We start from the raw sequence: 24345 nt of genomic DNA on the forward strand, positions 1-24345 counted from the left end.
TAAAATCTAAAATATTTTATATTTAAAATATTTTTATATATCAATTTTAAAAGTATTTTAGAATATAAATATTAGAAAAAAATTAGTAACTATATTCTTATAATATTCTAAATAATTATATTCTATTTAATGATTATTTTCGTTTAACGATACCAAAAGCATACCGCAAATTAAATTAAGGATAACTCCTTTTCTGATGGTTTTAATTTCGGTCTCTGAGGGAAATTATTAATGTAAAACCAATGATTAAATTTTTAACAAATTCCCTTCTTACGTAGTGATTAGGAAGAGGTTACCGCACTTCTTCATCTTCCACGTCAATCACTAAATCTTCCACATCAATAACTGCTTGCACCTTTTCATGTTCCTACTATTGTTTTCAATAATCTATTCAATTCTACATTTCCCTCAGTCTCGTATTCAAGTTTGTAAATAATATTATTATCTTAACGGTACCAAAAGCATACCGCAAATTAAATTAAGGATAACTCATTTTCTTATGGTTTTACTTTTGGTCTCTGTTATAACAGAGAAACTACTAATGTAGAATCAATGATTAAATTTCTTACAAATTTCCTTCTTACGTAGTGATCAGGAGGAGGTGGTTGCACTTCTTCATCTTCCACATCAATCACTAAATCTTTCACATCAATCACTAGTTGCACTTTTACATGTTCCTACTATTGTTTTGAATAATCTTTTCATTTCTAGATCTCCCTCAATTCCACCCTCTCAAGTTTGTAAATAATATATTCCTTTAACAGGTATCAAAAGCGTAACGCAAATTAAATTAAGGATAACTCATCTTCTTATGGTTTTAATTTTGATCTCTGTTATCTACAAAGAAACTATTAATGTAAAAGCAATGATTAAATTTCTTACTAATTCCCTTCTTACGTACTGATCAGGAGGAGGTGGCTACACTTTTTCATCTTCCACATTAATCACTAAATCTTCCAAATCAATCATTGGTTGCATTTCTTCATGTTCCTACTATTGTTTTTAATCATCTTTTCAATTCTACATTTTCCTCACTCCCACCCTCAGGTTTATAAATAATATATTCGTTTAACGGTACCAAAAGCATACCGCAAATTAAATTAAGGATAATTCATTTTCTGATGATTTTAATTTCAGTCTCTGTTATATACATGATTTTAATTTCAGTCTCTGTTATATACAGGGAAACAATTAATGTAAAACTAATGATTAAATTTCTAACAAATTCCCTTTTTATGTATTGATCAGGAAGAGGTTACCGCACTTCTTCATCTTCCACGTTAATCACTAAATCTTCCACATCATTAAGGTTTTCATGTTCCTACTATTGTTTTCAATAATCTATTCAATTCTACATTTCCCTCAGTCTCGCACTCAAGTTTGTAAATAATATTATTATTTTAACGGTACCAAAAGCATACCGCAAATTAAATTAAGGATAACTCATTTTCTTATGGTTTTACTTTTGGTCTCTGTTATAACAGAGAAACTATTAATGTAGAATCAATGATTAAATTTCTTACAAATTTCCTTCTTACGTAGTGATCAGGAGGATGTGGTTACACTTCTTCATCTTGCACATCAATCACTAAATCTTTCACATCAATCACTAGATGCACTTCTACATGTTCCAACTATTGTTTTGAATAATCTTTTCATTTCTACATCTCGCTCAATTCCACCCGCTCAAGTTTGTAAATAATATATCGCAAATTAAATTAAGGATAACTCATCTTCTTATGCTCTTAATTTCGGTCTCTGTTATATACAAAGAAACTATTAATGTAAAAGTAATGATTAAATTTCTTACAAATTCCCTTCTTACGTAGGGATCAGGAGGAGGTGCCTACACTTTTTCATCTTCCACATTAATCACTGAATCTTCCAAATCAATCACTGGTTGCACTTCTTCATGTTCCTACTATTGTTTTTAATCATCTTTTCAAGTCTACATTTCCCTCAGTCTCACCCTCAGGTTTATAAATAATATATTCATTTAACGGTACCAAAAGCATATCGCAAATTAAATTAAGGATAACTTCTTTTCTGATGGTTTTAATTTCGGGCACTGTTATATACAGGGAAATTATTAATGTAAAACCAATGATTAAATTTTTAACAAATTCCCTTCTTACGTAGGGATTAGGAAGAGGTTACCGAACTTCTTCATCTTCCACGTCAATCACTAAATGGTTGCACCTTTTCATGTTCCTACTATTGTTTTCAATAATCTATTCAATTCTACATTTACCTCAGTCTCGCACTCAAGTTTGTAAATTATATTATTATTTTAACAGTACCAAAAGCATACCGCACATTAGTGATCAGGAGGAGGTGGTTGCACTTCTTCATCTTCCACATCAATCACTAGTTGCAATTCTACATGTTCGAACTACCAACTATTGTTTTGAATAATCTTTTCATTTCTACATCTCCCTCAATTCCACCCGCTCAAGTTTGTAAATAATATATCGCAAATTAAATTAAGGATAACTCATCTTCTTATGGTTTTAATTTTGGTCTCTGTTATATACAAAGAAACTATTAATGTAAAAGCAATGATTAAATTTCTTACAAATTCCCTTCTTTTGTACTGATCAGGAGGAGGTGGCTACACTTTTTCATCTTCCACATTAATCACTAAATCTTCCAAATCAATCATTGGTTGCATTTCTTCATGTTCCTACTATTGTTTTTAATCATCTTTTCAATTCTACATTCCCCTCACTCTTACCCTCAGGTTTATAAATAATATTTTCGTTTAACGGTACCAAAAGCATACCGCAAATTAAATTAAGGATAACTCCTTTTTTGATGATTTTAATTTCAGTCTCTGTTATATACAGGGAAATTATTAATGTAAAACCAATGATTAAATTTCTAACAAATTCCCTTCTTATGTAGTGATTAGGAAGAGATTACCGCACTTCTTCGTCTTCCACGTCAATCACTAAATCTTCCACATCAATAACTGGTTGCACCTTTTCATGTTCATACTATTGTTTTCAGTAATCTATTCAATTCTACATTTCTCTCAGTCTCGCACTCAAGTTTGTATATATATATATATATATATATATATATATATATATATATATATATATATTTGTTTAAGTGTACCAGAAGCGTACCGTAAATTACAATAAGGATAACTCATAAAATGGTTTTAATTTTGGTATCTGTTATATCTAGAGAAACTATTAATGTAAAACCAATGATTAAATTTCTTACAAATTTCCTTCTTACTTAATGATCAGGAGGAGGTGGCTGCACTTCTTCATCTTCCACATCAATCACTGGTTGCACTTATTCATATTTCTACTATTCTTTTCAATAATCTTCTAAATTCTACATTTTCCTTAGTCCCACCCTCAAGTTTTTAAACAATATATTTGTTTAACAGTACCAAAAGCGTATTGCAAAATAAATTAAGGATAACTCATTTTCTTATGGTTTTAATTTTTGTCTATTATAACAGGAAAACTATTAATGTAAAACCAATGATTAAATTTCTTACAAATTCCCTTCTTATGTAGTGATCAGGAGGAGGTGGCTGCACTTCTTCGTCTTCCACATTAATCACTGGTTGCACTTATGTTCCTACATTTGTTTTCAATAATCTTTTCAATTCTACATTTCCCTCGGTCTGACCCTTAAGTTTGTTAATAATATGTTCCTTTAAGGGTATGTGGCATGTACTGTTCAAAACCAGGAACTGACACGTGACATGTACTGTTCAAAAACGTTAACTATTTAAACATCGTTAGTGAAAAAGACCAAATTAACCACAATTTGATGAAAATGATGACCTAATTGAACACAAAACGAAAATAAGGACCAAATTAAATAAAAACAACAAAAATAGGGACCAAATGTATATTTAAACCTAATATAAAATAAGTGAAGAATCCTTTGGTTTAAAATCTCTTCCAATATACCTTGAGAAACCTATAAGAAAGAATAGTATAAGTTTATTCACATTTAAAAAATTTATTAATTTTATTTTATAATTATTTATTGTTATAACAAAAAAGGCCTATAATTAATTATAGCACCTTGTAGTTAATCATGTTACATAATTATAACATTTATTATTTTTAAAAACATAAATAATAATTATATAGGCAACATAATTAATTGTATTACATCTTTTACCTATGAATTACGAGTCAACTTGCTTCTCATTTGTCAACATTACTAATAGTAAAAAATAAAATTTCAATCGAAACTGCTGATTAAAGTGTAGTACATTGCTTTCAGTATTATTCTTCTTATTTCTAATTTTTTTATACGAAAAAACTTATAAATTTTATAATAAAAGTGTTCTTTTTTCTTAACTTTTGAATTGAATAATGTAAAATGATTTCTTTCTACTTTTAAATCATACGATCTTTTTTTTTTTCGAAAAGAAAAAGGTTTTGAAACTGTACAATTGGTCAGTCATATTTTCATACCGAAAACTTCTAGATTTTTATTCAAAAATGACTTTTTATTTTTTATCATGTAATCCGAAGCCAAATACAACTTAAAATATCTTTAATTAAAATTTAAATCTCTTCTAAATTTGTGTATTTTTAATTGACTTTTTATTATTTTCGTATGAAATAATAAAAATATTTATACATTTCAAATTTCAAATGAATGTTTGTCATTTATTTTTTTTAATCATATAACTATTTTTTTATCTTTTCATATTATTTTCTTATTTTATAATTAAGAAATATATGATTTTGTGATTAATATAAATATTAATTACAAAATAAAAAAATTTATATTTCTTAACATGAAGATAAAAAAGAAGTTATAGAAAAGATTATGTCATCTAATTATTAAAAAAGTTAAATATATAAATTAAAAATTTTAAGTACTTAATAAAATTATATTAAAAATACTTAAATTTATAGGACTTAAAATTTAATTTCACCTTCAAATTATCTTATACCTTAAATTTATGCATCCACAAAACCAGAGTTAAAACAAGGGATGACACAAGTTAGAAGGTGACAAAGATAATAAAAAGATTTAGTTTTTCAATGCACATAACAAAGTTTGGGGTGTCAAAAGAAAATACCTCAGTTTCGTCTCTGTTTGTTTGATCACAGTGCAAAACTAAAATGGGTTAAATCTGTTCAAATTTCTTCTTTTAAGCTACTCTCACCAAGCCTAATCGACCCTTAATGTAATATATATATATATATATATATATATATATATATATATATATATATATATATATATATATATATATATATTTAAAATACATAAAATTCTAATATGTATATATAAAGTTATGAAAGAGTAAATTTGTTAAACCGTAAAAAGGTTACCAAGTATGAAAATGAATCCTCATTTATCACAATTTAAGCTTTTAGTCTTTTAAAAAGTTAACCCATCATAAGATCAAAATATTTTTCATTTAACTTTCTCACAAGTACTTACAAAATTAAGAAAATTCAGTATGTTTTATCTTATGAAGAAAATATGGACGCGAAAGTGAATTAAAAGCTAATGAAAATTGGGCAACATAGGAAGTGACATCTCCCGAATTGTTGTTCCTTGGTTTTCCTTTTATGTTTATGTTTATGTTAATTCATTAATGTCTCCTATGATTTATATTTGGTATTGTGTCCTACATATTTTGAGGTTGGAAATTTGGGAACTGTCCACATGTTACTGTTCTAACTTTCATAGATTTATGTTGGAAACAGATTATCACATACCTTTCATTCGTCACTCTTCTACATGCTCTTTCTTTTCAACTACATTAGGAAGAAAAACCAAATTATGAGTAGGATTTGATTAATTGATAGACATTAATTAAAGATAATTAATATGTATTGAATTTTATAAAAAGTTATAATTAATTGTGATAATAAATAAAATTTAATTTAATAAAAATTAATATAGTTTATTTTATTTAAAAAAAACTAATTAAATAATAAAATAACTATATTTTAACATTGTTAAAAATTAAAATGTAATTAAAAATTAAAAAATTAAATTAATATAAAATTAATAAGAAAATAATGTTAAACATCATAAAAGTTTACAAAAAAAAATTAAAATATTAATTTGAGACTTTGTTGAATTTCTTCTCTTTAATTTATAATCTTTTGCAACATATACGTTAATTTAACAAGGTTCCCTATATTAAAAAAATTATATTTTAATATCTAAAATTATTAATTATAATTATAAAAATTTAATTAACTAAATTTTTATTAGACACCTTCAAAATTTTAAAGTAATTATTTTGTATCAGTTTGTGTCAAAATTATTTAAAAATTTTAAATGACAATTTTATATTTATAAAATATAAAATATATATTTATATTATTTTAATTAATAAACCTAATTATTCTAATTTTCATTATAAAAATATTAAACCTAATGTGCATTAATAATTTTTTAACTAGTGCATTTAGGGCTCTCTTACGAGAATAAAAACAGTCATGTAAATATAAACACTATTGATATGTTAAGTGCATGATTACTGTCATTACTGTATTCTTTCTTTCATACATATTTTTTCGTTTATTAAATAATGAACATTTCAAAGCTCTCTTTCATTCATTTCATACATTTATCATTTGTTTAACAGAAGGTAGGAAACTGGGTGAGAACAAATTAAAATATAAAATAAATATTTAAATAAAATTATCTTTATTCTACTTTTGTCATTTTTTTCTTCAATTAAATAAAAATTTATTATCAATATTTTTTTTAACACACATAAACATATTATCGAATATGAAAACAAAGCCATATACAACATGCAAATTGTGAAAAAAAAAAATCATTGATGGAAAAACCTTTTAAAAAAATGAACATAGACATATATAACAGGAAAAAATTAAAAAAAAAAAAATTAAGGTAGAAGGTCAACTGTAGACAAATAAATAATTCACTAAAACAATCCTAAATTTACAAACAGAAAAATAAAATAATAAAGTATTTTTTGAAAATCTAAAATTATATATTAATATTAATTTTTGCTTTAATAAATATATATAATAATTAACTATTAAAAAAATACGTATCCAATTACTCTAATCCAAGCAAAATTAATAAAATTATATTTATTTAATAAATTTATAATATTTTATTATATTAAAAAATATATATATCAATATACTTTTAGTAAATTTACTATTTATGTTAAATTGTATGAAAAGTTTAATTTCTTATATCATCACAAATAAAACACAATTGAATTTATGAGGTGGAGAAGCCAAGAGGATTGAGACAGTTGGTGAAGTGTCAATCTGAAACCATTCGAAAAAATACCTAAAGGGGCCACACAACATAGACTATATTCATAAACTGTAAACTTTTTATTTTTTATTTTTCATCAAATTTTTTATATTTGTGCTATTCTTTTTCTGTCCATGACAGCGTCTAAAATATATTATTTTATGAGTCTAATATATTTATACACACAATAAATATATATATAAATATATATATATATATATATATATAACTTTTTTCGAATAGAAATAAATAAATAAACAAACATTGATAATCTTTCGCATGTGTCCAATAACAGTTACCATCTTCTTCAATTGATTTTGCATGTAAAAGAATGCTTTTATTCATCGGTTAATCAAATTGTTCAGTTTAAATATAAATTATTCATGATGGTTATATTTTTTAAAAATTGTTATTGATAGTTAAACAAGAAAATAAATACCTCAAACACGTTAATCATACACTTTTGTATTCGGTCATGGTCAACGGATTTAGTTTTCTTCTCTCAAGTAAACTGAAACCATTTTTTTAGACTAAGAAAATGAAATCTCGGGACTTAGGAGACTTTGGGAAGACAGATAACAAATTGGAAGGAACTTGGAAGCAACATAGAATTGCGTACGAGAAACATCAATCAATGTCAAAACAATTGTTAAAATGTTCTGGATTATTGTTTACTATTAAGATGTAACAACCTTTTTATGTTGTGATTAGTTGTCTATATTATCACCAAAGTGACAAATATATAACTAAATAACGTTGATGGTATAATTTAATCTCAACTTATAAAGAACATATAAGTCCATTTTAGTCAACATCACTTGAATGGCTTTTTTTAATTATCATCTTCCTTCCAGGACCGGACATTGGACCGGATTTATCAGACCGGACAACGAACCGGACTCACGAAACTACTCTCCTTTGTTAATTGAGTGTTTTCTACTCTCTCCCATTGAAGCTTCATCTTTCTTACAGCTTAATTAATAATTTTAAACTCACAAATTAAGTTCTAACTTTCATAGATACTCAAACAAATATTTTTATTATTTTGTAGTAGTCTTGTCCAAAAACAAAGTTCTCATACTAAAATTATGAGTGTAATATTTATCAAAAAGATTAGATATAATTTTAAAAATAATTAGATCAAGCATCATGAACATTATTGGGAAAGGAATGAAAATCCTACTAGAAGTAATCAGTCATGTCCTCCAAAGTTACTATATAAGAAAAAGACACCAAATGTTTTTAATTTGTTAAAATAGACAGTAAAAATACTCGGTTATTAAGAATTTAGGGAGAAAAAGTGACGCAGATGTTCAAGAATGAAAAAGATTCCGTGCTGTGATAACACCAGTATTCCACAAATAATGTAAAATAATTCCAGGGGAGGAACTGGGGTCTTCAATAGTTGCTTGATTCTTTTGTAGTACAATCTTTGTTGGATTCTATTCCCTTCACTTATCTCTTTCTCTTTCCTTTTTATTTTTTTCTTCTTATGCTTTTCTCTTTGGTTTTTTCCCTCATTTTGCGCTTTTTGATCTTTGCGACTAGCCATAATGCAAGCTCCTCAACCATCACTCACTGATGAAGCTCCCGAGATTTCCCATCAGGTTCTCTTACCATTTTTTCCATCTTTAACATGCCAAGTTCTTTTCTTTTCACTTTATTTTTTCTCCTTTGGCTTTTCCATTTGATTTTACAACTCTTCTTTATAACCCCTTTTTATTTTGATTCTTCATATGGGCACTGGATTACCTTCCTGTTATTTTCCCAGTCATTTCTTTTTTTTGGATCCAATTTAAGGGTTTCTAATTTTAGCTTATTCTGCCGTGTCTACTCAGGAGGACTGTTTCTGAAAAGCCCACGTTTTTAATTGATTTCCTTAATCGTGTGTGAGTTTCAATATTTAGAATGTTGTTGGTCAGGATATGCATCTTCATTTTTTCTCCTTGTTGTGGGCTGAGGTTGAGTTGGACATGAATCTATGTTTAAGTGCCTACCTTTATCTGATGAGAGCATGTCAACATGTGTGTATGTGCTGTACTTGTTGGTTGTGTTGTTTCAATTATAAGAGGGTATAGGAGAAGATGAGGGAGAACATGCATGTGCTCTAACCGGTGGTGCGAAAATTTTGATTTTGAGTTTGCAGGTTTTTTTGGTAGGTCCTTGAAGTTGATGCATCAGTTGTGTGCTCTGACGATAATGTCGTTTGCAAAAGGGTTCTAGATATGGCCTTTTTCTTCTTAACTTTTTTGACATCTTGCTGTGTTTTTTATTTACCAGTTTCTGTGGAGAAATGTATAGACTCTTTGCCATTTGCATTGATTTATGCACTTGATTCAATTCTTGAATCTCCGTGTTGAAAGAGGACATCTAATAATGATCAACTTGTTAAGGATAATTTGTTATTCATCATGGAACTAGATTTGAGTGCAACCTTTTGATGTGCTTGCATTAGTTGTCGTGTTTTGGCATATTCAATCTTTTACATGCTTGCATTTTAACTATTGCATTCATGATGCTTGTTGAAATTACTTTTGCTATATTATCCGCTGTTCTTTGTGAAATTATGCCAAACTGCTGGAATCATGGCACAACACAAGGTTTTGTTAAAGTGTCCTTGTTACATGCAGGGTGTCCCACTGCGAAACAAAGAGGTTTCAGATAGTGGACCCAATGGTAGGCGCCCTGATATTTCACTTCAAGTTCCTCCTAGACCTATAGGGTTTGGGAGCACTAGTGGTGGGAGGGTTCTGGACCATTCTCAAAGTTTCACCAAAGGGATATCATCATCAAGAGGCTTCTTGCGGGCCTTGAGCTTCAAAAGAAAAGGAAATGTAGGGGATGGGGAAAGAAGCAGCCTACTTAGTTCAGACCCCAAGACAGCTTCAGACAGTTCTAATATGGCCTCCATATCTGAAATTGCATGGAAAAGATGCACTTCTCTTCCTGTTACACCAGCATCAAATCTGTCTCCTTCAGTTGCTACACCCATTTCAGCAAGGACATATAATGAACAAATTAAGCCACATGTAAGTTATCTTCTACTTTGCTTTATTTATGGATTTTCAAGATCAAAATTTGTGCTAACTGTACCTGTGGCCATAGAAAAAGAGAATCACATATAAAGGTCATATTACCCTCGGGAATCAGGATATTGTTTCGAACATGCTATCAAAGAAACTGAACATTTGCCTCCACCAAAAAGGGAAAGATGAAACTGATCAGATGTGAGATTTTCAATGATGTATTTTAGAAAGCATGAAATTCAAACTCATGTTTAGTGCCTTCTATAGCATATTTTAGATGCATGATTGCATAAAATCAAGGGTTTCCTTTTTGTGTAAAAAAAAAATTAAAATGAAGAAAATGCCTGTTTTGTAATTTTGTATGCAGAAAGATGTTGATCGTTCTAAGGTTTCAAGGTCCCTTTCTGTACCTGGACGAAATGTTGTTATTGTAAGATCTGTCTCTTTTTCTACCCGTACTGAACAAGAGCAACAAGATTCAAATGATGGTATGTTATGCCACGAACTCTACTATTACAGTTTCATTGTCCTGCTTTGTTCTGTTTTTCAATTCTTAAGCTTGAAGATATCTAATCATTTTCCGAAGGTTGAAATTTATTATAATCCCACCTAGTGTGTTATTTCCCCACATGATGATGTTCATTTGTTTGATGGAATAGTTTAAAAGTCTCTTAAGTGGATTCTTAATGTTAAGGTTTGAGTTAATTGACTTTTACCATAAACAAATAATTCAAGTTAAGGGTTTGACACCTTATGTAGAAATGCGGAAATATTTCTGTTATTTTCTGAACCATGAAAGTGTAATTAACACTGGAATTACTTTACATGTTTTCTAGCATATATTACATTTGAAACTTATATGGGAACTCTTTATACCTGGCCAATCAGATCAAATAACTCCGGTGCCAGTAGAAGTTACTGCCGATGAAGAAATTCCTGAAGAGGAAGCAGTGTGCAGGATATGTTTTGATGTGTGTGATGAAAGGAATACCTTTAAAATGGAATGCAGTTGCAAAGGTGACCTGAGATTGGTGCATGAAGAATGTTTAATTAAATGGTTTAGCAACAAAAGCGACAAGAAATGTGATGTATGTAGGCAAGAGGTTCAGAATTTACCTGTAACTTTGCTTCGTGTGACAAGCTCTGTTCAACGACAAAACAGACAGATGCAAGGCCAGCAGAGTCTGCATCCAGAGTCAATAAGGTGATTTGAAAACCACTGTCTTCAAGCAAATCCATTATTTTCTATTCTTTTCCATACACTTTATTTTTGGGTAACCATGTCATTCCTTTTCGGCTAAAATTCTTAAACTTATTTGCAGTGCATGGCAAGACTTTGTGGTGCTTGTCCTGATCAGCACAATATGCTACTTTTTCTTCCTTGAACAGCTACTGGTATGCCTATTTCCTTTGACAAATGACTTCTAACATCCATCATTGAAGAACACAACAAGTTTCTAGTATATATTTCACTAAAGACTGTTGGTGGAACAGAAAAATGAACAGTAGCTACTCATGCATAATTACCATTGTATTAGTATAAAAATGTTTATAGTTCGGTTGTGTTTCTAATTTTTCTTTCTTTTTCTGACATTTCGGTGTTCAAGAATAATTGGTTTACATTTTTCTTTCTCTATGTTGTAGCTTCCTGAATTGAAGACTCAAGCTATAATTATTGCAGCACCATTTGCCTTTACCTTGGGCCTCCTAGCTTCTATTTTTGCAGTCATCCTGGGTAACCTTTCTTTTTGGTTTTTTCGTGACGAAATGATATATTGTTCGAATTTTAATTTCATATATGTATTTGTGTTGTGTGCAGCAATTAAGGAGTACATATGGACATATGCTGCTCTCGAGTTTGCCCTTGTGGCTTTAACTGTGCATCTGTTTTATACAATGGTGAGTACGAATGTAGAAATTTCTTTCTTCTTGCATCGACAAATTAAAAAGAAGTTACAGTGATGATTCCTTGTAATTGAAAAAACTTTACATACCATATCCTTAGTTGATTACTTTGATATGCTAAAGCATTTTGACTCTGTTGCAGCTGCATTTGATGGCCATATATGCCATACTTCTTTCATCAGTTTTGGGTTTTGGAATTGCTATGGCCATCAACTACGCATATATCCAGTTTGTCACTTGGAGGCTTCAAGTCTCTCATGATGATAACCCAGTATGAATCTCATCACGACAGAAACACCTTCATGGATTTTTTTTTTCTCTGTATTTACTGACCAGATTGTCTGTCACAATGTTTATTATGAACCTTTTGTTTGTCAATCAATACCACGACCATGTAGTATATTTTTTTCCAAATAAATATCATGAAAATGTATAATCCAGAGAAACATAATCTTTTACAAGTTTTTATGAAGTTATAAATTTATTTCACCGAATACTTTTTTTGTAACAAAGTTAAGAAGCAACAAAAAGTTTTCCATGCAGGAAGCTTTCTGTTTATTTAAAGAACTAATAACAAACATCTTGCCTGGCTACATTTTTCATCCGTTTATAACTTTTCTTCTCATTTCTATTTAAAAAATTTAAATTAGTAAAAAAAAAAAAAAGAAAGTGACACTATTATAGCAAGAGATGTGTAAGACGAAACAAAAATCACAGCAGATGTTATTTATATCTGTATTACAAGTACTAAGGAGTGTAATTTGGTTCAAGAAACTGTGTGAATCACAGTAAACGTTTTTCTATATGTATTAAATTATTTTTTAATAAAAATGTTGTATTAAAAGAATATTTTTGGAAATGTCGTAATAAACCTCTTACAAAGCAAGAGTGAAAAGAGAAAAAAAAAATAAAACGTTGTCAAGGTTTTTTGTATGGTTAGCACATAAATAGACATTTCCGCATGAACTCGTAAAGTTAGTAAAAGTACAATGGTGAAAGCCGCAAGGCATCAATTTACATATGAGAGCAAAGAATAAATGCTTGTAGATCGTATTGATCTACTTTTTTTCATGATAGAAAAACTATAGCAATGCATCTCGATAAATATACTCGTCAAAAATGGCAAAAACCAAATTTACAAATATATATATATATATATATATATATATATATATATATAAATTGGAATCCAAGTCTCCTCCATCGGCAAGAAAATGCTTATCGTACATTTAAAGAAAAGATCATATTTGGCTAAAACACAAGAATAGTTACTTCCAAATAGTTTTGGATACTTAGGAAAATAGTATGCATTTTATTTGGACGACCTGTGTATTTTCACTTTAACCATTACATTATAATATACGTGCTTTATCACTCTTACAGAGCTTACTTGCAATGTACATAATTTATTGTTATACTGATACAATATTGAAGGAGACATAGAGAGTTTTGAAGTTGGCATTGACATGGATGAGATTGATGTTGAAAGTTTGTTTAACTATGCCATGAAGGGGCAATGGAGGGAAACTTTAGAGGCCTACAACAAAAACCCTGGTGCATTGGAGGCTAAGATCACAAAAGCAGAAGACACAGTGTTGCATCTTGCAGTGTATTTAGGCCAAACAAAATTTGTGAGGAAGGTGTTGGATGGCATCAATGAAGAGGTGTGTCTCAACGTATTGCACATGCAAAACTCGAAGGGAAACACCACTTTGCACCTGGCAGCAGAGGTTGGGAACGTGGACATGTGCCATAACATGGCTAAGAGAGATTCAAAACTCATTTCTGCTCGTAACAACGAAGGTGAAACTCCTCTCTTCTTGGCTGCTGTTCATGGCGAAAGAGAGGCCTTCTTTTGTCTGCATCACCTAAAAGAAAACCATGATGATGATGAGGAGGAGGATGACTCCTTGGTTAGGAAAAACAATGGCAACACCATTCTTCATTGTACCATCTCCAGTGAACACTTTGGTTAGTTTGTCTCAATTTTTAGTTTGATTCTTTGAGTTTACAAGTTTCATTCATACACGCACTTTTATCAGTTTCTTTTGGATTATTAACTTTATTTGCTTCGATTGTTTGAGTTCAACAGTTTCATTTTAATGCAAGCTTTACATCAAATATGTATTTTTACCATTGCAATTAACTGAACTAATTTTGGTTGATCTGACAAACATCAAACTCTTATACAATGTATCATCATCTCAAGAGTAGAAAAGACTAAACTGATACAAAACATATATGATGAAGCATAAAAAAATGGTACCTTAATTGAAAATTTGATAGTGTTAATAGGTAAAGCTCATTCTGATGTAAATATCTTACTCCAGTTAAATTTTTTCTATAAAAAAATGAATTTGATAGGTTTGGCGCTTCAAATAATTAAGTTGTATCCAAAGCTTGTGAATTCTGTAAACCGGGACGGGTTATCACCTCTGCAGGTTCTGGCTGGGAAGCCTAATTGTTTCAAAAGTAGCACGCGGATGGAGTTACTTCAGAGTATAATTTACAATTGTAAGAATATAATATAACTTTCTTACAACAAATGTTTTGAACTTTTCTACATTTATATAATCAAATAGTCTAAAATTTTCACATTAACTAAAGTGTTGTCTGTCACTACTGATAGTGGGTGATTTCTTTTGGTCAGGTTCGATTGTTGATGAGATTGAGGAAACAGATTATGTACGTTACAATGGAGAACATAAAACTCACCACTACCCAATGAACTATGAAACATGTGCCACCTTCTTTTCGTTGTTGAAGAGTACTGGTGCGTCCTTATCATAGACTCTATGAACACCCTTTTTTTAACTCTTATTATATCATATTACTTATTATATCTTTTACACTGTTACAGCAATAGGAAAAGATGACCAAGCTGCAAGCAATGACGAACAGAGTAATGTCCCGCAAAAATCTGGTTATTTCCCCTGTTGTGTGTAAATACCAAGTCATTTACCATGATTTGAGTAAGAAAACAGAAAGAAAAAAGAATAACAATAGATGTTCATTTGGTTGAAAGAAAATTTATCTTTCAAGCGATAAAAATTCTACACTTTCTCTTTTTCTTCAATTTAAATTTCAAATCTTCTTCTGTTCTTAATTTATTCTGTCTCGATTGATCCATGCAAACATGTTTTGTAGCATGCATGTTATATAAACACTAGGTGCTGTTGAAAGTACTAATGTCTACAATATTTTCTGACGCAGAGGAAGAGCAAGAAAAGAAATCAGAAAAGAAACGTTACGCGTTCCCTCCCAATTGGGCAGCAGTGATCCGATTCCTAACTCATATGATGAAGTTCTTGCTAATCATTTTCGGTGTCGGTAAATCTCTTTCTCTACCCATAGTTAGTCAAAATAAAATTGCATCACTTTCTTAAAATGAAGAGATTTTTTGCATACAACAAATCGTTGTTAGATGTAAAATTACTTGAAATAAAGAAGCACTCGACAGATTGAAGTACAGAAAGGTGAATGCATTTTCACATTTTCTTTGCACAACATGACTTTGATAACGCGTGCAGGATCAAATTGGATTGGTAAAATCCAACGAAAGAAGGTGAAACACATTCAGGCAATGCAAGTGATGAATGAACTAATCGAGCGTGCTTCTTCTTCTTTGTACAAGCATGATTATACAAGTATGAGTGTTCATGGGAGTGTGAAAAGTAGAAGAATGGCGGCACCTATTCTAATTGCAGCAAAGATGGGAGTGAGGGAAATGGTTGAAAAGATCCTTGACACAGAACCAGTGGCTATCCATGAGGTGGATTCTGAGAACAAGAATGTTGTTCTTTTGGCCATAGAGAACAGGCGACCTCATGTGTACAGCCTGTTGAATAAGAGAAGTTTGATTAGGGAAACTGCATTTCGTCAAGTAGACAAGTATGGTAACAGTGCATTGCATCTTGCTGCCACCTATAGGAGTCATAGGCCTTGGCGTGTCCCTGGTGCTGCAATGCAGATGCAGTGGGAATACAAGTGGTACAAGGTTAATATTCTTCCTATCTACTTGTTTTAAAATGGTGATTTTAGTTCCTATCTTTCTTTTCTTTTGGCATCGATCACAATGATTGTGGTGGTTTTCAGCTTGTTAAGGACTCCATGCCACCAAATTTCTTTGAACGTTACAATGAGAATGGAGAAACGGCAAAGCAACTTTTCATTAAAACACACGAAGGACTTGCGAAAGAAGGTGGGAAATGGCTGACCAAAACCTCAGAGTCATACACACTGGTAGCAGCACTGGTTGCAACAGTTGCATTCGCAACCTCGACAGCTATACCAGGTGGTCCTGATCAACGCACTGGTTATCCATTATTTGAAGGAAGACCTGCTTTCAACATCTTCGCTATGACATCACTAGTTGCACTATGTTCCTCTGTCACAGCCCTTGTTTTATTTCTTTCGATACTCACGTCTCGGTTCCAAGAAAAGGATTTTGCTTTGGACTTACCTAGAAAGCTTCTTCTGGGATTGACCACACTCTTCACATCTATAGCATCTGTCTTGGTCTCATTCTGTGCAGGGCATTTCTTTATAGTTGAGAATGAGCTGAAATTTGCAGTTTATCCCATATATGCTGCTACGTGTTTACCTGTGTCATTTTTTGCACTTGTGCAACTCCCTCTTTACCTTGATTTGTCCTTGGCTATGATAAGGAAGGTCCCCCAACGCAGCTATAAAGTGCACTCGCACGGAATGCATCATCATTATTAGCCCAAGTTACTTACTACAATTTCATGTGCAACATTGTTGTCTGTTAAACTACCACTTTTGGACACTCATTCATTTCCTTGTTCGAAGAATCTTTCTTTTAATTGGTTGTTTGTAGGCAATTATCACAAGCACTTTTGTTGTGAAGTGTTTACTTTGAAAAAATCATTTCACACTAATTAGTCCATTTACTATTTATACATATCTATTAACTTTTACGTGACTTGTCAAACTCTTTAAAGGAAGTCTTTTTTTTTTGGTACAGCAATCTCATGCTTGGTGTAATGGTTATGGTACAACTGCTGTGGGCTTCAGTTGTTAGTGAATGGAGTGCGTTGTTTTTATTATTTCCCCATCATTGGGTTATATATTATTTATAATCTTTTTTACAACACATTTTTATATTTTTCAATCAAATACTATTTCATCACATTTCTATCCCGTTTGTAGCACACTACCGTGCAAGCATGAGAACACGACGGCAGATGAAGTACATGAGATACCGCCAGAGCAACATACTACGTTAGTTTATCTCACAGACACTAGCACTAAGATTTACAACCTCGATCTGCATCACTCAATTGTCCCAAAAGGAATGGTCAACTAAAACGACGAGAAAAATACCTTTCTTAGATTTCTACACAATAAATATATTAAACGGGGAGGGGGTAGGACATGTGTTGGAAAATATCTACATATGACCTAAACTACAAATTATTTAAGAGGAAAAATAGAAGTGGAACCACTCTAATCACATTTAGTCACAGGTGTAAATGTTCTGTTGTCTCTTTTCAACCATACGGTGGAACGAGTTTTCTTCACATTGTCTGCAAAAAGTCGATGCCTGCAACCAAAATGTGCACATCAGGACTCAACTACCATAGATACTGGCACACAAAATCACGAACCCATCATTGAGAAGATGCAATTTTGTAGGCATTAAATTAGATATCAAAAAATTGGGAGCAGAAAATTCTGCTAAGAAATTGGCTAGCATGATAATGGCAAACCCGCCAACCCCACTACCTGAGGGAACAACATATGTATCTAATGAAAGTTTTCTTCCCAAAAGAGATTCAATTCCTTATTAAAAGAGAAAAAAGAAAGTTTATAATAAGGAGAAAACAGGCCGTAACACAAGTTGTGTCAAAGTCTGGACAGCAGACTTACATAAGGAAATAAACTCGACTTTATCGATTCAAATTCATTGGTAACACGAGCAAAAGAACAAAAAATCTGACCTTTGATACTCTAGCTTCTGTGTAACTATACCATTCAGCAACAGTTCTGAACTGTACACCATTGCCCCTGCAGGTGAAAAACATGGAATTCTAAATTTTCAATGTGGAGAAAGTTTCCAAAGCCAAATGAAACAGTTTCTAACCCTTCTCAAGAAAAGGCACCGAAAAGGCATAATCTTCTTCACAGGATAAGATCAGTAAATCATCTGGAACTGTGTGGCCCTTCAAAACCGACTTTCCTACTTTCTCCACAACCTTGGAAAATCGTTACAAGCAAAAATAATAACTGAGATAGATCAAGTGTAATGTCAAAAGCTTGAGCCAAAAGAAAGATTTGTTCTATGTTTACACAGGTGTCTGTTTTCTGAGAAAAGGAGGAGAACAATTACTTCGATTATACAGATAATAATATAGAACAATTATTAACTTTGATTATTATTCTATGATTTGTTCACAAAAAATCATGGAAAGAAGGAACTATCCCAATTTTAAAGATATAATTTTCTTCAACCATACATGAGTGCAAGTAATGAATATACATGAAGAAAGATGTATACCTGTCCTTGAACTGCTCTTGCTAAATTTGAGATAATCTCTTTACTAGGTTTAGTATTTGGGGTGATCAATACTCTTCGACCCTACAGAAAATTATGATCACTTTACCAAGAGTAACATGAGGATAATGCATGTTTGCATACAAAAGAGGTTTAATTAAACTTTTATACCTCCTAAAAGTTAAAATCTGGTTCACTTAGTTTTGGTGTAGGATTTTATCCCCGTAAGCCATGTTTTGCTGATGTGGTTTCATAATGAGCCAACTAAGTTATAGCACTGAATTTTATGACATGAACTAAGTTGAAAACTAACATAAACTAAAGGGGACTTAATAGCACCAAGTTGAAAATTATAGGAACAACAGTTACAATTAAAATCAGGGGAGGCACGATAAAAGTGGTAGATAAGAGGATTATAAATCCAAGACTGGTTTATAAACAACAATGGCAAGTGAGCCTTATCTCACTGGGTAGGCTATCCATACACACAAATACATTATCACATAATAAACTAAAACAATTTATAAGTGAGACCAAGAGATGTGTTCAATAATCCAGTGAATCTTTGAATAGATGGTCAGAATTAGAAAATGCTAAAAATTTGCATGATCTCTTCTAAATCCATAATCCAAGAATTAAAAAATACTCCAAACTCATTTCATCATGCATGTCATATATTACCCTTAAAAGAGGATGCTGAACTGCTCGTGCTAGTGAAACTGGCAAGCTGAAACCTAACTCCTTTTCCTTTTTCGCATCCCTCAGTATGTGATTTCTCTCATCAATAAAACAGTTAGCTTGTCCGCAGCTCTCGATCCACAAGTGTGTTACCACCAGTTTACCAAAAGCAATAGCTTCCAACATGTTTCTAGTTCGCACAAATTCATCAGCTATGAAGTGGGTAGCATCTGCAATGGAGGATACTACAGAAACTCCAAGCCGTGCTAAAATCTGCAATGAGCACCAGAATATGTCTGAAAACCGCACATTTGCACTTACTAATAGAAGTTCAAAAAAAAAAAATCAAATGATACCTTCTTCTGATGCTTAATAATATCTTCGTCCAAGTGGCGGCTGTAAAGAACTCGAACATCAGTCATGTCCCTCCTCTTCCTTGAATCTTTAGACGGAGTAAGTAATTCAGGTCTGATGGCACTCAAGCTCTGAAGTTCCCTGATAAGACTTTTATTGCATGATTGTTTGTAATATTCGTCACCCATACAAACAGGCGATGCACCATTCACAGGCCTCTTATACTTTGACGGAGTTGAAAATGCCAAGTCAGATAACTTGCTCCTATCTCTTGGCGATTCATCTGAACTGGTGGCTTCAGAATTACTAACATTATCCCTTGGGTCTGTTTTATCTAAATTTAGCTCTGATATTTTCCCTTGTTTTCGATCAACAGAAGATATTACTGAACCATCATTCGAAGATGACTGGTCCTTGCTATTTACATGTGATTTGACATCAGAATCTGTTCTCATTTTTCTCTTACCAGAAGTAGATTTCCCAGTATCTATAGGTTTTGCAGATGGTTTGGAAGAACAATCTAATATCTCGGATCCTTTATCATGCATAGACAACTTCCTAATTCTGAGTGATCTCCTTCTTTTAGGACAATCTACAATATCTAATTCAACACCATCACTGACACTAACAACACTTACCTTCAGAGCTGAATTCCCAAATTGACTCAATTTGGAATTATCACCTACTTCAAAGTGACCAGAAGATCCTGTAATAGATTTAGAATCCAATGCTTTGGATGCCGGTAGGCCAATTCCACTACTTTTCTCATGGGAATCAATACCTATATTCCCATCTCTCAAACTCTTGGGTGATATATCAAGGTTTATTGATACATTTACTGATAACCGTCGTCTAGTTCTGTAGGCAATTGGTGAAATATGCCACACACCATCCTGCAATTGCCTTTTAATGACAGAACTCCCTTTACTTTCTTCATTATTGCCATCAGGATTATTCAACTCATCAAGTTGGCCTCTTTTCAAAGATCGAGCTGACTTTCTTCGTACATTTTTCGGAGACAAGGATACTCTACCATTTTCATTACCACTGGAGGTTTGGTTGCCTTGTGCATTTAACTTACTCCTCTTTGATCTAGTCATCACACTGTCCTCTGTGTGTTGCCTGACTTCTTTAGTGTTTCTCTTTGATATACCTGAAGCTTGCAACATTGATTTAACACCAACTTTCCTTTTCCTGTCATATTCTCCCAAATGTTCCTTTGACGAAACCAGCCCCACTTTTCCGATAGAAGAGTTATTGAGTTTACAAGTTAAACCACTACTAGTAACATGAGCAGTATCATTATCAACAATATCCTTTGCATTGCACAATGTTTCCATAACCTCAGCAGCCATTTGAGTATCTGGTCCTACATCCAACATCTCTTGTTCTCCTGCATTTGCATCAGGCTCCATATCTCCTCTAGAGCAATCAGTGTTAAATTGTTTATCCAATTCTTTAGCCAGATTCCGGTTTAACTTTTTTGTTGCTTCTGGTATAACATTGTCCCTTGCTTTCAGAATATTCATCCCAAGTTTTGAATCAGAATGAACTGCAGTCTTTCTTTTATTAGGAATACTCTCGTCTTTCTTATCATCATTTATATTTAGTCTGCATACTCTCTTCTTCTGGAATCCTGGCAACGACCTTGGCCTATGTGTTTCGCCCTTAAAAAAATCGTTCTTTCTCCTTAGATATATATCTCCCCCACCCTCATCCTCACGGCTATCATCCCATTCATAAATCCCAGTTCTTCCAGCTTTGCCTCTATCATTTACAGTCCTGGCCAAACTATGTTGCCTTTTTGTACTGGGAACGGATTTTGATTTTTGCTCCATACTCTTAAAACAGTTAGTTTCTTGATCAAACTCTGTGATATTATCTTTGAGAAACCTATCTACAAAGTCAAGAGCATTGACCTGTGACAATACTCCAGGTTCTTGAGAGTTAACGTAGCTTAACCCTTCCAAATCACCATGGTAAATAGGCAGCTTGTCTAAGTCGTTTCCTTCATTAAGAGAAGTTCCATTTGCTTCAATAGGTACATCATCATTGAAAAGTTTTCTCACTGTCGACTTAGCAGCCTGACTCTTAAATCCCCCAACTTCCACACTATATTTCCCACTATCATTTTCCTGATCAACTCCCCCAACTTTCTTTGAACAACTAAGAAAGGAGTCCCCTTTATCCTTTACAACCAGTGATTCCTGATATTTCTGACTAGCCTTGACAGAATTGGTCACATCCTGATTTTCTTTCGAATCTACCTTGTGAATGGCAAGAGCAGCTTGCCGCAAAGATTCTGCACGAAGAAAAGTAAACCGAGGTGGCATTGAACCTGAGAAAAATATAAACTTTATTAGGAGAACTAAATGAAACGAAACCAATCACATGTTACATTTAAGAAAAAAAAATTTACAAAATAATCAACCTGCCAATGTATTTAGTCCTACACATAAAGCTAAGAAGTCAAGTCAGATACAAAATACGTAGAAAAACAAAGAAGCCGGGATACCACTTCTCGAAAAAATAAATGAAAAAGATAAAAAAATGGAAAACTCGTCACCACACTCAAGCAAATTAGTACGCATTTCACCCCAAAGGTGACCTAATCAAAACATAATATTGGGATGAAAGTCATAGATAATGCAAAGCCATGATGTGTAAGCCAATTTCTCTCTTCTTCAGTATGCATGCCTACTAGTGCAAGAAATGGGTACAGACAAATAAAGTTTCCACAAAATTATTTTAATTTTAAATACCACTAAAATTGCTAAGATACGTTATTAAACACCTAAGAATGAATAAGCCACTAACAAGATCGACATTATCAAAAATCACCACTTCAAAATCGCCACTTTTTAGATCGCTTCATCAATCCACTGATCAAGTCTCTAAATTCACAGACACGAAACAAAGCCATGACAGCTGAAACAGTGTCAGGTACCAACCAAATTACCAGCAGTTCCCACCCAACGCACCCAAGGAAAAAAAATGAGAAGGAAAATCCGAATTGACTCACTCACCAGAACTGTTTCGCTGCCACGATTTACCCTTTCTGCTATCCACTTCACCATTGTCACTGTCAACAGAATGCTCATCATCATCCACATTCTCCAAAACTTGCGTTTTATCCGATTCACACTCTTCCTCCAGCAATTGCGTCTCACCATCACCCAACGCCTGAGTTTCAGTGGCAAGGTTCATCGCTTCGTTTACCAAAATGTCGTCATCGTCCTCAAATACCTGAGTTTCCCCGGCAAGTACCACCGCCTCGGTATCCAAAACGCCGTCGTCGTCGAAAGGCACAGTATCTTCGAAGTACTGCCACTCGTTGTCACCGCAATCATCGTCCTCCACGCCTGAGATTTCATCAAAACAAACAAAAATGTTATATTTGATGCAAAATTAGGGGTTTCAGTCACATGATAGATATAAAAGAAATTGAATTGAATAAAAGAGGTACTGACCATCAGCATCGAATGGTTGAGTGTCGACGTAATCAAAATCTGCGTGGATTCCGTGATCATCCTTGCCGGTAGAATGGTTTGGACTCATCCTGAAAACGCCTACTCCAGATTAGGACACCGACAGAGAATAGAAAAGATTAAAGAGTCAGAAACTTTTTGGAGGGAAAATGTCGCGGGTTTTTGGGTTACTCGCCGCTTGATGAACAGTGTAATTGGTAATTTTTTTCACATTTTAGGGTTTAGTACTGTGTGCCGGTTATTCGTTCCAGTGAATAAACAAGTTTGGTGGCAAACCGTCATTCTTTATCACTTTGTTAAAAAAAATTATTTATTTGATTTTAGTTTTTGGGTTAAATTAGTCTTTTACTCCCTTTTTCTTTTTTTAATATTAAATTGGTTTTCAAATTTTGTTAAATTTTAATTTAGTTCTATTTTTTTTAAATTAATGTAATTTGATCTTTCAAATTAAAATTTTTTAAATGAATCAATAAATTTTTATGAAAATTGATATTATAATTATGTTAATTATATTAATAAAATAAATCATCATATTAACAACTTCAATTTTGATTAAAAATCACTCATCCCTTTTAATAAATTTAACAAAAATGATCACATTATATCAGTTTTTAAAAAATCAAGATCAAATTGACACTTAAAAAGACTATAAGGTTTTTTTTATATTATATCCATAATATATATATATATAAATAAAGTTTTAAGTTTCTTATGAATTTAAATATTTTTAAATTATATAATTAATTATGTAACATTTGAATGTTTTTTAATTCAACATTTTCATTGATTTTAATTTTTAACTTTTTATGAAATTTTTCAAGTTTAATTATATGTATACATTCTTTTTAATTTTATCAAAAGTCTTACTTTTAAAAAACAATCAATTTTTTACTTTTTGTTATAATTTTTTTAATATAAATTTATTATTTCTTATTTATTTGGAAAAAAATAAATTTATCACCCACCACATTCGTACATACAGTAGATAAATTCATCACCCAAAATAAAAACATATTATTATTTATGAAAAAAATACCAAAAATAAATTTAATCAAAGAAAAAACTGTTTAGTTAAAAAATTTCTTAATTCTTTAATTTTACCGTGGTGAGTATAATTTTATTT

At 31.8% G+C, this 24345-nt stretch overlaps 3 protein-coding genes across 4 annotated transcripts; 2 read left to right on the plus strand and 1 right to left on the minus strand.

The window, feature by feature from the left end:
* Window positions 1-8518: 8518 nt before the first annotated feature.
* On the plus strand, window positions 8519-12679 carry LOC114188987 (uncharacterized). 2 transcript variants are annotated; one of them, XM_085674276.1, is made up of 9 exons: window positions 8519-8688; window positions 8803-8861; window positions 9885-10283; window positions 10648-10768; window positions 11169-11484; window positions 11603-11675; window positions 11925-12015; window positions 12100-12179; window positions 12328-12679. In XM_085674276.1, exons 2-9 carry the CDS (start codon window positions 8808-8810, stop codon window positions 12460-12462), a joined length of 1269 nt encoding a protein of 422 aa, XP_085530402.1. In that variant the 5' UTR covers window positions 8519-8688; window positions 8803-8807; the 3' UTR covers window positions 12463-12679. The 2 variants fall into 2 exon arrangements, with proteins under 2 accessions (XP_085530402.1, XP_027933483.1); XM_028077682.2 differs by having other exon boundaries at window positions 8559-8861.
* Window positions 12680-13492: 813 nt separating this feature from the next.
* LOC114189043 (uncharacterized) lies at window positions 13493-17276 on the plus strand. The gene is made up of 7 exons (XM_028077740.2): window positions 13493-14156; window positions 14550-14699; window positions 14836-14958; window positions 15046-15087; window positions 15399-15515; window positions 15716-16182; window positions 16281-17276. Exons 1-7 carry the CDS (start codon window positions 13652-13654, stop codon window positions 16908-16910), a joined length of 2034 nt encoding a protein of 677 aa, XP_027933541.1. The 5' UTR covers window positions 13493-13651; the 3' UTR covers window positions 16911-17276.
* Window positions 17277-17407: 131 nt separating this feature from the next.
* Window positions 17408-23459, minus strand: LOC114188676 (BRCT domain-containing DNA repair protein). Its single transcript, XM_028077264.2, has 8 exons — window positions 23205-23459; window positions 22761-23096; window positions 19737-22072; window positions 19384-19653; window positions 18706-18786; window positions 18292-18403; window positions 18149-18215; window positions 17408-17751 (listed from the first exon to the last, which is right to left on the minus strand). The coding sequence occupies exons 1-8, from the start codon at window positions 23290-23292 to the stop codon at window positions 17655-17657; spliced, it is 3387 nt and encodes a 1128-aa protein (XP_027933065.1). The 5' UTR covers window positions 23293-23459; the 3' UTR covers window positions 17408-17654.
* Between the last annotated feature and the right edge of the window lie 886 nt (window positions 23460-24345).

Source organism: Vigna unguiculata, chromosome 6, assembly GCF_037176805.1.
Source record: "Vigna unguiculata cultivar grain cowpea cultivar isolate G323 ecotype 2 chromosome 6, ASM3717680v1, whole genome shotgun sequence".
In the NCBI taxonomy this organism is placed as follows: domain Eukaryota; kingdom Viridiplantae; phylum Streptophyta; class Magnoliopsida; order Fabales; family Fabaceae; genus Vigna; species Vigna unguiculata.